The sequence below is a fragment of the Trachurus trachurus genome, assembly GCF_905171665.1.
Source record: "Trachurus trachurus genome assembly, chromosome: 18".
Classification (NCBI taxonomy): domain Eukaryota; kingdom Metazoa; phylum Chordata; class Actinopteri; order Carangiformes; family Carangidae; genus Trachurus; species Trachurus trachurus.
Genome location: NC_139909.1, coordinates 5,211,663 through 5,225,597, shown reverse-complemented (window position 1 = coordinate 5,225,597; position 13,935 = coordinate 5,211,663). Strand labels below are relative to the sequence as shown.

The 13,935-nt window shown below is 42.8% G+C and overlaps 1 protein-coding gene across 1 annotated transcript; it reads right to left on the bottom strand.

Annotated features, from left to right (window-relative positions):
- Positions 1 to 28: 28 nt before the first annotated feature.
- Positions 29 to 10,081, bottom strand: LOC311001315 (uncharacterized protein; the record flags this gene model as incomplete). Its single annotated transcript, XM_083992364.1, has 13 exons — positions 29 to 1,568; positions 1,757 to 1,881; positions 2,270 to 2,514; positions 2,605 to 2,732; positions 2,815 to 2,927; positions 4,035 to 4,279; positions 4,358 to 4,485; positions 4,568 to 4,680; positions 6,382 to 6,620; positions 6,715 to 6,842; positions 6,974 to 7,121; positions 7,297 to 7,377; positions 9,892 to 10,081. The coding sequence occupies 13 exons, from the start codon at positions 10,079 to 10,081 to the stop codon at positions 329 to 331; spliced, it is 3,123 nt and encodes a 1,040-aa protein (XP_083848490.1). The 3' UTR covers positions 29 to 328.
- Positions 10,082 to 13,935: the final 3,854 nt, after the last annotated feature.

Genomic DNA, 13,935 nt, shown 5'->3' with positions numbered 1-13,935 from the left:
AAAGGATGGTGTCTATCTGCTTGTCATGGACTGCACTAGAAACATTTAAACCTTCATTATGTAACACTTATTCTTCTCTTTTTATAAATTGGTACATCTAGTTAATTGCTCTGACCCGAGAGTCCCTGAAGAGCAAAATACCACAAACGTTGGATGTAGGAATCTTTTACTGAAACCAGCCGATTACAGATTTAAATCATTCATTTTGTGAATGATGAAGCACAGTAGGAAAAAAAAGGCCAAATTGTTGTAAAAGAGAAAAGTCTGAAGTCAGTTTTTTCAGCACTTGGACCAACGAGTTTAAGGTTCGTCGGACACAACGAGTCCTTCAGGATGTGGATGGATCCAAAAACGAGTTTTCTTCCGCCTGGTGACTTTTCATGTGCGTCTTCAGACAGTGGCTCTGCGTGAACGCTTTATCACACAGCGAGCACTTGTACGGTCTCTCTCCGTTGTGAGTCCTCATGTGGACGGTCAGGTGGTCTGGGCGAGAACAAGCCTTCCCACAAACCCTGCACACGAACCGTTTGATGCCCAGGTGGCTGCGGACGTGGTTGTTCAGGTGACACTTGTGTTTAAAGTGGCGTCCGCACTCTGAGCAGCCGTACGGCGCCTCGTCGGTGTGGACCCGCATGTGGGCCTTCAATTGACCATTGGATATGCAGCCCTTGCTGCACACGGTGCAGATGAATGGCCGCTCGTTGCTGTGCGTCTTAATGTGAATATTCAGAGTGTTGTTAGACATGAAGGTCTTGCAGCAGATGTGGCAGAGGTACGGCCGGTCTCTCACCGTGTGAGTCTTCTCATGCGACTTCAACGTGCCGAGGATTTTGAAACGCTTCCCGCAAACTTCGCAGCCGTAGCGCCTCTCGCCCGAGTGCGTCGCCTTGTGCAGGGTTAGGGACCGGAGATGGTAGACGGACTTACCACAGATGTTGCAGATGTACCTGTCTCTGCCCGTGTGCACCTTCCTGTGAGCTTTGAGCTGCGCCTTAAGGCCGAACTCTTTGGGGCAAACGTCGCACTTGTGAGGTTTTTCGGTGATGTGGATCCAGCGGTGGACGCTCAAGGCTGATTTGTGGGCGAAGGCTTTGCCGCAGACATCGCATTTGAACGGTTGGTTTCCCGTGTGTCGGGCAGTGTGGCGGTCTAGTCCAGAGATGCTGGAGAAAGATTTTCCGCAGTGCGAGCAGCTGTGAGTTTTTCCGTAGCTTCTAAGATGTTTCTTCAATTCTTCCACAGATTCGAAGCGCTCGCCGCACACTCCGCAGACACCCTGTGCCTCATCCACGTGACTCCAGGTGTGTTTGATCAAGCTGCCTCGTAGCTTGTACCGTACTCCACACACCTTACAGGGCGTCTTACTCCTCTCCATGTCAGCAGCTGGATGCCCTCGACGCCTACGGATCAACGTCCTCTTTGGCAAACGCTGCTCAAGATCTGGTTTCCAGTCGTCGTCGCCCCTGTCGAGCGCCTGGTCTCCATCTTTGTCGACGCTCTCGGCGAAGTCTTCGTCATCGGTTTCCATGTTGTGTTGTGACGTCGAGCTGCTGGCACGAACTGACCTGCTGTGGAGGGAAAATCAAAAATCACTTTGTTGACTTGGTGTTTATGTTTTTAATTTAACCATTTCATGACCTGCATTAAGTTTAACCCCGACATGACGCCATGTGATTCTGCACCTGGCGACATTGATAAAGCATCTGTAACAGCATTAGTGTTGTTGATTGAGTTCCCTCTGTCTGAGAAAACAAACCTTGTCAACAAGTCGGTTGGATCAGGTGTCACGGAGGCGGAGCTGGATGGAGAATCTCCATCGGCATCGTCCGGTCTCTGTGGAGGACGAAGGTCGTCACTGCCGGTCTGAGGATCCTCTCCTGTCTGACAAAAGATCCACAATCATACTTAAACCAAACAGCTCCAAAGACTAAATCTACACCTGAGCCACTCGTCGACTTGTGGACGATTGTAAATTTGGGATAACAGATGGATTCATCGAGGTTCGGTCAATGGAAGAAGACAGTACCTTCAGGCGGATGTAGAGCGCCGACCTGTGCCTCTGAAAAATCTCCGTTTGAAGGGGTATGTAGCCCTACCACTTCCCCCAACCCCTCTGTCCTAACGGGAATTGGGACACCCCAACCGAGGGGTAGGGGTAAGTGGTAGGGCCAAGAGGGGAAATGGGAGCCACTCGTCGACTTGTGGACGATTCTAAATTTGGGATAACGGATGGATTCATTGAGGTTTGGTCAATGGAAGAAGACGGTACCTTCAGGCGGATGTAGAGCGCCGACCTCCCCGCCCCGGTGGCTCTGATGCTCCTGTAGATCTCCTCTGGCGTCAGGGTCGTGAGCTTCAGAGGCTGAAGTCTCCGGCTTCTGTCAGTGGTGAACATGTTAAACTGTTTGTTGTCTCCCGCCAGCTGAGGGAACGTAGATCGGAGCAGGTCCAGGAAGTCGGCCTCCTGTAGACTGTGAGGACACTGCAGCTCCTGGATGGAGGACTTCATGAACACTGAAGCAGAAGACGGAGGTTTACAACTGTGTTCAACATCTAGAAATAAACATTTCATGATTGATGAGTTTCTGTTTTCTTCATTTTTACCGTTCCTTGAGAGCACGTCTGACTGGGAGTCCTCCAGCAGGCAGATCCTGAGGAAGTGATGGGTCGGTTCCTCGCCAAGTCGTGGACGGCCAGGCCTCCTCCTCTCTGGCTGATCTTTGGGAGACAGACTGAAAGAGAAAAGGTCACTTTTAAATGTGGTTCATGACAAGATATCATCAGTCAGACTTCCCTCTGTCTGGGAAAACGAACCTTCTTGGATCAGGTGTCATGGAGGTCGAGCTGGATGGAGAATCTCCATCGGCATCGTCCGGTCTCTGTAGAGGACAAAGGTCGTCACTGCCGGTCTGAGGATCCTCTCCTGTCTGACAAACGATCCACAATCGTACTTAAACCAAACAGTACCAAAGACTAAGGCCCAATCCCATTTCTCTTCTTTTTACCCCTACCCCTTCCCCTACCCCTTGCCCTTTGAAACGGAGCCACAAGGGGTAGGGGTTGAAAGTCAACCCCTATGAATTGGGACACCCCTTCAACAATCACACACGTCATCACGTAGTCTCCACTGGCTTTTACGTAAGCAGATGCGGCGAGCTTTTGCCAGAAATCCAATCGCTTTGTACCATATAACTTAATAAAATAAAATAAAAGTTAATGCAGACTGATCGGTTCATTGTAAAACATATATTTATTTTTGTAAATGTGGTGATTAATGTACGTAGGCTACAGAGCCCAGAGGCAGCGCCGCTCTTCTATCCAAGAATACACATGAAGCTTCACTTTTCATTCAAACAAACAATGCTACTGCCACAATTGTTAGATTTCATCAATGAGACCAACATTTATCTCCTAAAAAGAATTTAATAAGCCGGTAGTAAACCTCTAAAAACCTGCGGGTAAGTTAATTAGCGATCGCCTTCTCTCCCGGGATGAGGACGTAGTTTGGCCAGCGGAGCAGCGCTGCAGACCGGCTGCTGCCTCTGAGGAGCCGCTCCTCCTGAAGCTTCACTTCTCCGAAAAAACGTCGGAGCAAACTTCTAACCAGCCGTCATTTGGATAAACTAACCACACATTTGGGAACTAAACAGTTACTTTCTTGCAAGAAAAAATATTAAAGTGACGTAATAACAGCGCTACAGCAAGAAATAAAAAAGCTTTCCGTTTTTACGGCTACCGCTGCCGGCTGCCGCAAGATGCATTCTGTGAAACTTTTCATACCCCTCCGTTTGAAGTGTGCCTCTGAAAAATCTCTGTTTGAAGGGCTATGTAGCCCTACCACTTCCCCCAACCCCTCTGTCCTAACGGGAATTGGGACACCCCTACCCCTACACGTGAACGCGCAAAACCGAGGGGTAGGGGTAAGTGGTAGGGCCAAGGGGGGAAATGGGAGCCACTCGTCGACTTGTGGACGATTCTAAATTTGGGATAACAGACAGATTCATCGAGGTTCGGTCAATGGAAGAAGACGGTACCTTCAGGCGGATGTAGAGTGCCGACCTCCCCGCCCCGGTGGCTCTGATGCTCCTGTAGATCTCCTCTGGCGTCAGGGTCGTGACCTTCAGAGGCTGAAGTCTCCGGCTTGTGTTGGTGGTGAAGACGTCAAACGGTTTGTTGTCTCCCGCCAGCTGAGGGAACGTAGATCGGAGCAGGTCCAGGAAGTCGGCCTCCTGTAGACCTCGAGGACACTGCAGCTCCTGGGTGGAGGATTTCATGAACACTGAAGCAGAAGACGGAGGTTTAAGACTTCATTCAACGTCTTTCATGATTGGTGAGTTTCTGTTTTCTTCATGTTTACCGTTCCTTGAGAGCACGTCTGACTGGGAGTCCTCCAGCAGGTAGATCCTGAGGAAGTGATGGGTCGGTTCCTCGCCAAGTCGTGGACGGCCAGGCCTCCTCCTCTCCGACTGATCTTTGGGAGACGGACTGAAAGAGAAAAGGTCGCTTTTAAATGTGGTTCATGACAAGATATCATCAGTCAGACTTCCCTCTGTCTGGGAAAACGAACCTTGTTGGATCAGGTGTCATGGAGGTGGAGCTGGACGGAGAATCTCCATCGGCATCGTCCGGTCTCTGTGGAGGACGGAGGTCGTCACTGCCGGTCTGAGGATCCTCTCCTGTCTGACAAAAGATCCACAATCGTACTTAAAGCAGAAGTAAGCGATATTTTTGTGTTAATATAAGTCTTAAATAGTTATACATTCCGACAGCAATCACTTACATAGAGTGTTTGGACCGAAACATGGGTCCCTCAGTCACTCTGCTCTGCTCTGAGCAGAGGTGGGTAGAGTAGCCAAAAATTGTACTCAAGTAAGAGTATAGTTACTTTAGAATAATGTTAATCAAGTAAAAGTAAAAAGTAGTCAGTACTGAGTAACTGCTGAGTAACCTCTGAATTGTTCGTTTAATGATCAGCGCGTAAATGTAAGCCTAATCAAATAAACAAAAATATAATAGCAATGAAAAAATTCAGATATTGCCAAAGAACAACATTTAACAACTAAGACAAAAGCCTAAATGGCATTTTTTACAAAGTAACATAAATGAAGACAAAATTCAGCCACAATAACTTACATAGGCCTATGAACGGTCTATGAACTGTCCATAAGCTCTTTGTGTGGGTGTGTGTGTTTGTCTGTGACCCTGTGTGTGTGTGTGTGTGTGTGTGTGTGTGTGTGTGTGGGGGGGGGGTCCTATGATTGGTTTCTAGTGAAACCAAAGTCACATGACCACACCCCCGAAACTGGAGGGTGGTCATGTGACTAGGAGTCACATGTCTCCAGGTGTGTATGGGGTTTAAACTTCCTGGGGAGGAAGAAGAATAAGATGACTGAGAACCTTCACGGACATTATCCACTATTATCCACGACATACCAGGGCTGACATCATCCTAATCATTTACTAGCCGCAGTTTCTCAAATTTGAGGCGGAGTGGCCGCCCTGTTTACCGCGGAGATTTTGTGTGCAGTCATGTGACTGCCTGGGTCTGTCTGATTGGTGAAACGGAGGCAAACGTCGGGAGTGGCTACATCTGATTGGTGAAACGCAGTCATGTGACAGAGGCTCGGACGTATCTCCATTAAAACATAAACAAATCATGTGCACATTAGATCGATAAGAAAAAGTAGCGATTAGCGACCGGATTGTAGCTCAATGTAACGGAGTAAAAGTACCGCTTCTTCTGAAGAAATATACTCAAGTAAAAGTAAAGAGTAGGCTGCATTGAAACTACTCTTAGAAGTACAATTTATCCAAAAAGTTACTCAAGTAAATGTAATGGAGTAAATGTAGCGCGTTACTACCCACCTCTGGCTCCTCCGAGCCGAGGAGAAAACCTTTCTCTCTAAGTTTTATCCAATGAGGAGAGAGAACGGCATGAAGGGCTGTGTGTGCAGCCAAGGGATGCACCTGAATGTGGTGACGTAGGGACGAGGACCAATAGATCCATGACGAGGGCGGGGGCTGCTAACTCCATCGGCTGACAAGACGTTATGGTGCGTTCAAGGCAACTCGTAACTCGTGTTTTTCCAACCTGTGAAGTCGTACCAGTTCGATCTGGTACGAGTTCACGGGTCAGAAGTTACGAGTGGCCGTTATAGTGCACTTTCACAGGTAAAACAGGTCGGAAAAACACAAGTGGGTTTCAAAAGCCTGCCTGGAACGCAGCATTAGCCAAAACGACCGGATCGCTTACTTCTGCTTTAAACCAAACAGCTCCAAAGACTAAATCTACACCTGAGCCACTCGTCGACTTGTGGACGATTCTAAATTTGGGATAACAGATGGATTCATCGAGGTTCGGTCAATGGAAGAAGACGGTACCTTCAGGTGGATGTAGAGTGTCGACTTCCCCCCGGTGGCTCTGATGCTCCTATCGATCTCTTCTGGCGTCAGGGTCGAGAACTTCAGAGGCTGAAGTCTCCAGCTTCTGTCGATGGTGAGGATGTCAAACGGTTTACCGGCTGCCAGCTGAGGGAACTCAGACCTCAGCAAGTTCAGGAAGTCCGACTCCTGGAGACCACAGGGACACTGCAGCTCCCGAACCGGACACTTTCTAATCACTAGAGCACAGAGGGGGAAACGCAGTTTGAGGTTATATGAACCTTTGAACTGATCTGATTTCACTGTTTGACTTTAGTGTTTTGGAAAACTGACTTTCATTTGAGAGCACGTCGCCCTGCACATTCTCCAGGATGCAGATCCTTTGATTCCGATGGGTTCGAATGCCGCTTTTCTGTCTGCCGGGCTTCCTTCTGTCAGACCGAACTCTGGGGGAAAGCGTCCTGGTGGAGGAAGAAGACCGGCAGGATGTTGACATGAGCTGAATTAAGATTATAGAAAAGTCTTGTCTCCAAAGATCTGTCTTCACTGGACCTTGAGGGACCAAACCAGTAAGAAGGTGTCTTGATGTCACCTTGATGGTGTTTGATAATCGGGGTCCCGCAGATTTTCTTGTTTCTGTCTGCAGCTCGTCGCTTGTTGCATCGATGGCTGCTCCTCTTCATCTACGTCATCGTCATCATCGAACCACATTTGGCCCAGAGTCCCAGTGTCCCCCACATCTGGACAGAAATAGAAAGTCTTGATGTATTTTTTTTGGGACAGTTTAAAACCCTAATGATCTGTGCATGAACAGAAGCACATTGTCACCCGCACATACATGACACATAACGTAAAAATCACAGAGCAAGTAAGTAAATCTTACTTTACCCTTAGTTGTAAAATATAAGGACACACCTGTCTGCTGTGTCTTCTCTTTCTCCGCTTCACGTTCACTTACAACAACTCCGTCATGACGCTCCAGATCTGGAATCAGTGCTGTGAGGATTCAATCAGAGGTAAAAAAAAATAAAGAAAGTTTATCTCCATCAACAAGAGTTAACGTAAGATCCTTAAACCAAATGTGAATTACCAAATTATGTCAAATTCAACAAAGCACAACAATGGTTCAATATCAATGCTTTTAAAGTGGGGTCCTTGAGAGGGTTCAAGGGGGTCCCCAACTTTTTCTTGAAATGTTTACCACTTTTATCTAGAATTCTTAAACTTTTTTTTGAGAGACTTTTAAAAAATTTAAAAAATTAGTTTTACATTTTTTTTTTTTTATTAAAAACTTTTTTGAGAAATGTTTACCAGTTTCTTCTAGAATTCTTTAAAAACTTTTTTTTTTTTTAAGAAATTTTACCACTTTTTGGAGAAATCTTACCACTTTTTTCTATAATCTCTTAAAAAACTTTTTTTGAGCCTTTTTACCACTTTTTTCTAGAAATGTTTAAACGTTTTTGGAGAAATTGTACCAGACATTTCTCTACAGTATTTACAAAAAAATCACGCCATTGGCCATAATTTTAACAAACATTGACTAAATAAGTAATGTTCTAAAATCTTAAAACACAAGTTTGTGACATTTTCAGTGTATACTTCAAAACTTTGTCTAATGTGATCTGTGGTCTAATACGTGATAATTTTTTTTAAAGACGTTTTACAAAAAAGTTTTTTTATTTTAAAAACTTTTATTTTGAAATTTTACCACTTTTTTCTAGAGTTTATTTATTATTAGGGCCACGGGCCATCGCACCAGGCACTGGCCCCTACAGCTATGAAATAGCTGCAGGCGAAGCCCGGGCACTACTGTTATTGTGTGGATTTTTTCATAGTTTTTATTTTTCATCTTCCGGACGATTTTCGGTTTGCTGCTACAAATTATATATCAAAATGTGCGGTTTGATCGGGATCGGTGTGCTATTACTTTTCTCAACAGTTTACAAATTCACGCGACAACTGCGCACAATTTTGCATTGAAGTCAATGGGACGGGCGGAAAAAACAAGAGCGAAAAATAACAATCATTGGAGTTTTACAAACGTCTACTGCTCAGGCATACTTTCACCTAGAGACTTCATTTGAACTTTTAACAGTAGACACAAATCTTGTGTATTGGTGTATTATTCCACGTTTTGATAGGTCGTATAGTTTTTGATCAATCCCTGATCAATGACCATGATCATTTTTGGAGAAATTATGAGATTATAATGGGTGTGTATTGCACGGAATGTTCGTGTCAGAGTGCGTGACATCATCGCTTAGAGTGGGAGAGAGCCCAGAAAAACTCCATATTTTTTCTCTTTCCACACTCGGCCCAGCCACAATTTACACTCTACAAACATGATTTTTTCCTAATTTGTTAGACAAACTTGTTCTGTTTCTCACCATGTGCTCAAAATATCAGAGAGACTTACAGAATTTGAATTATCAGTCTCTGAGTGCGGCCACGTCTGTCTCTGCTCCTCATTGACTCCAATACAAATATTTTCTGACAGAAGCAGAACGGACCGATGTTTTAAAACTGCCAGCGTCTCCAAAATATTTACTGTAGAAACACCAAATCGTACCAAATTTTTCAGTAAGTCCTTATAGCACCGTTGATCTGTGTTTTGTTCTGATAGGAGTTACCATTTTGTCACAGTAAGCCTAAATGCAAGACCAGTGCAGAGGCAGAAAATCGCTCTTTATTTACGTTTCTGTCTGCCTCAGCCTGGGGGGCCGCTATCGCCGTGGTAACCTCTGATTCTCAGGCCAGAGCTCGTTAACTTCACAAACAATCCACCTGGCGCTCGTTTAAATGTTTATAAACAAAGACACAGCTAAATCAGACTGACACAGGATGCAGCTCATAGTCTCTCTCTCTCTCTCTCTCTCACACACACACACACACACACACACACACACACACACACACACACACACACACACACACACACACTCTAGAACCAGTTTCATTACAGTTACAGACACACACACACACATCAAAAAACAGTAACCTAATGTGGTTACAGCTCCTCCATATCAGTGCTTATAGAAAGATGATCATGTGTCTGTCTGATCAGCTCTGTCTTGACCTTAAGATTGTGGGTTTGATTCCCATGTTGACAGCGATGGCAAAACCGGCCGTAGCTCCCGTGGCCCTCTCAAAATTTCCCAGAGGAAATTTTCTAGTTACCATTATTTATTTATTTTACTTTTTGAGACTTTTTACCACTTTTTTCCTAATGTTTAAACGTTTTTGGAGAAATTGTACCACTTTTTTTCCAGAAATTTCCAAAAAATCACACCATTGGCCATAATTTGAAAAACATTGACTAAAAAAGTAACAACAGATTTTTGTGAAATTTTCTGGTGTATACTTCAAAACTTTGTCCAATGGGATCTGTGGTCTAATATGTGTCAATTTAGGGGTCCTTGATGTCAAAAAGTTTGAGAATCACGAATCATTTGTGGATTCATTCATTCATTCATTCATTAACTCATTCATTGTAACTTTCCGTGCACCGACCTCTCCTCTCCAGTTTGACCCGCGGCTGCAGCACCTCCAGATGCCTCCTCTGCCGGGCGATCTCCTGCCTGAAGCCCGACGCCTCCTCCTCGTACCCGGCCAAGGTTCTCTCCACCACCGCCAGGATCTCCTGCGCGGCCGTGCTCAGCTTCTCGGTGACGATCCCTCTCAGTATCTCGGCCTTGGACATGTTGTCGAGGCCGCAGGGGCCATCGGGAGCCCCGCCGCTCCGCTTCGTCCAGTAAAACATGTTGATGCGTGTTTTTATTCACAAGGTTTGTTTGATACAGCTTCTCACATCAAAGCGAAAGTGGTTCCAGGTTATGGTGCAACCACGAAAAGTATCCGACTGGAAACAGCTGTGATACTTTACTGACCGAGTCATTTGAGGCAGATGTTTCCACTTGAAGAGTTCATTTGCGAATCTTTTTATTTTACAAGGAAAATATTATATCCATAAATGTAAATGGTCATCCAAAAAAACAAATTTGTATGAGTTTAAAATAGAAATCAGATATTACATGCAGCTATTACAAAATATGAAAGACAGAAAAGCTATAAAAACCTTGGAATATTATAAATTATTGCAAACAACTATTTAATAATACCTATAATATATAATATATAATATAGTGTTGGTACCCCTTTCAGTGTATATATGTATATATTTGTTGTTTGTCTGTTCATTCTGTATGTTTATTGTTTAAATATTTGTATGTTTATATATAAATGTTTAATAAAAAATAAAATAAAAAAGAGTTCATTTGCAAAAGCAGATAACTCCGTTTTTAAAATAAATATTTGAATTGTTTTAATTATTATTTACACCAGGTGATATCAGTCAAACCAAAGTTGAGTGGCTTTGACCAAGTAGATGAGATGTATAAAAACAGATGTAACTCAAAAAAAAAAGCCTTATTGAAAACAACACTATGTAAAGAATAATTCAAAAGCATCAGCTCATTTATTTTCAAAATGACACTTATCTGCTTTTGCAAATGAACTCTTCACTTATTTTTTATTAATGTTACATAATATATAAAATGTTAATAATAAGATTTGAAGTTTGTAGCTTCATTCCCAACAGTAAAACTCATCAGAACAATCTGACCCTGAATGTAGCCTTTATAAACATGTAAAATATATCACAATAAATAAACATTTAGATAGAATGATAATAAATGTCATATATTTATAATTTAGACAAGATTTTATTAAAAGGAAAATAGTTTCCCTTCAATTTTGGTGGGATTGGAGTATAAAGCAGTACATTTCTATAGAATTTATATTTTATAATATATAATTCACAAATTCAACGGCTTATTTATGCATGTAAATTGTTCATTTTAAATTGTTATGATATAATCACATGATGTACATAAACTAGTAAGTGAAAACTGATCGAATTTTACATTATATCATTAAAAAAGGGCTACATTTGTCAAGTATCAATGCAAACCCCTCTGATCTGAACAGATGTGTCACTGAGTAAAGAAACTTCAAATTGATACTAAGCATAAAGGCAATTATTAGTGATTATATTTTGTATTAATTATCTAAACCTGAAAAGTAGGCCAAATCGTATATTTAAATAAATGATATTTTACATATAATGATAGTAAACCATGTATAGATCTGTTTGTGGTATAAAAAAAACACAAAAGGTAAAACTGAGTCAGTGGAAAAATAAATTTAATCCAAACATCGACGTGACCACACGCAGGTCGAGCAGTTTGAGACGTTCACAACATGATCAAAAAAACTAAACCAGACGACAACATTCAGAATAATTGGCCTCCATCTTTGTTTGTCACTGCATTGTGAACTGTATCTCTTCTGTATCTCTTCTCTCCGAGCGAACGCTTTGTTAGGAACAGCTGCTTCTCTGAGCTTTTTTTCTTTTTTTAAATGAATGAAACACAAATAAAACTAAATCATCAATAAAAACAAATGTAAAAGTTTTGGTAGAAATAAACCAACAAAACATCAGTTAAAATGTTAACACTACTTTAAACTGTAAACTTTTCCAGAAGCATTTCTTTATGTTACCGAACTTTAAATTTAACACTCAGGAGCTTGTGCACTAAAAACATTTAAACCTTCATTATGTAACACTTTTTCTCTCTTTTTTTCCTTTTAAATTGGTACATCTAGTTAATCGCTCCGACCTGAGAGTCCCTGAAGAGCAAAATACCACAAACGTTGGACGTAGGAATCTTTTACTCAAACCAGCCGACTACAGATTTAATCATTCATTTTGTTTTCAAAGTTTACAAAAATCTAAATTTGATGTCAGCAACAGTGTTTTTCAGTGTTTAAAGGACAATTCCAGGCGAATTCAACTCTGGGCTGCATGTATTTTCCTAACATTTTAGGTTTAGATTTTCAGTTTAATTGCTCCTGTTTTGCGGTAGTTGTGTCTGTCCCCGCGTCGCCACGGCAGCAATGAATGGGAGCGGATTGAAGTTCTGCTGCTTAGGCTGTTTACATCCCTCAAAGCCACAGACAGCGTCAGATGGCGACTCAAACATGCAGCCAGAAGTTTATTTACTTCAAGCAAGCCGACATGTTTGTAAAACTAGATCTAATTCAAAGTCTCGCGCGAGACCCAAGTTGATGCTCTGTGTGTTCAGGTGCAGTGGGAAGCTCCCGTTTGTGTAATAAACACAGGAATATCAACTCTGGAATTGCTTCAAGTAAAAAAAACTTCTCGGCGCATGTTTGAGTCTCCATCTGACGCTGTCTGTGGAAAAAAATGTACACTTGAAGCAAGTAAAGAGTTGATATTCCTGTGTTTATGACACAAACGGGAGCTTCCCACTGCACCTGAACACACTGCAACTTCGGTCTCGCGCAGGACTGAACAAGATCTAGTTTTACAAACATGTCGACTTGCTTGAAGTAAATAAACTTCTCGTGCATGTTTGAGTCGCCATCTGACGCTGTCTGTGGAAAAAAATTGCGGCTTTGAGGGATGTAAACAGCCTAAACAGCGGAACTTACTGTACATCTGCTCCCATTCATTGCTGCCGTGGCGATGCGGGGACAGACGCAACTACCGCAAAACAGGAGCAATTAAACTGAAAATCTTCAGATTCCTTCTTTTAGACCTAAAATGTTAGGAAAATACAGCCCGAGGTGAATTCGCCTGGAATTGTCCTTTAAACTGCAGCTACAGGAGTTACCGACATTTACAACTCTTCTTTCTCTTTTGATTTTTGTAGCGTCGTCAGGCACCGCGGTGCAACGTCAACATCTTCACTGACAAACTGTGCAAACAGAGAAAAAGATGTTTTAAAAAAAAAAGTAAAATAACAATCACTGGACATTTTAAAGTTCTTTGAGACAGAATCTGAACGGAGATAAGAAACGTCTTTCAGTCGATTGACAAAATATGGAACTGTTCAGAACTGATGAGCTGCTTTTGGAGCATTTTCTGTGAAATAACAGCAAAACTACAGCGAGTCTAGACAAAATGAGTAATTAAAAAATATTAAAATGAGCATTGAAAATACATTTTTGTAAAAAATAAAAGGGTTTTTAGATGCTTCAACCAGAGGCTCCACCCCCTGGCCTTTCAGTCGTCCAGGCAATGTTAAAGGGACAGTCCAACATTTTGGCAAATTGGCCCATTGCCATAATCCCTATAGTCATAGCAGTAGGTTCGTCGTTACTTTTAATGGTCGGTGCAAGCTATTTTTAGAACGGCGGAGCAGAGCCGTGAGCTGCTCAGAGCTACGCTACGGAGTCTCATGGGATTTCTTGGTTTCCCTCATCAAACTCATCAAATACACAATCCAACAACTCCACAACGTTATGGTGGACAAGTTGTGACCTGCACATTCACCACGCTATGAGATAATAACACAACGTTACCAGACAGAGTTGTTTTAGAGGGAAATTCATGCAAAACTGCTGATGCGCGTTGCCTTCAGGGACAGTTTTTCATCAAGCAGTCTCTGAATTTCCCTCTAAAACAACTCCGTAGTGTAGCTCTGAGCAGCTCGCGGCTCTGCTCCGCCGTTCTAAAAACACCTTGCACCG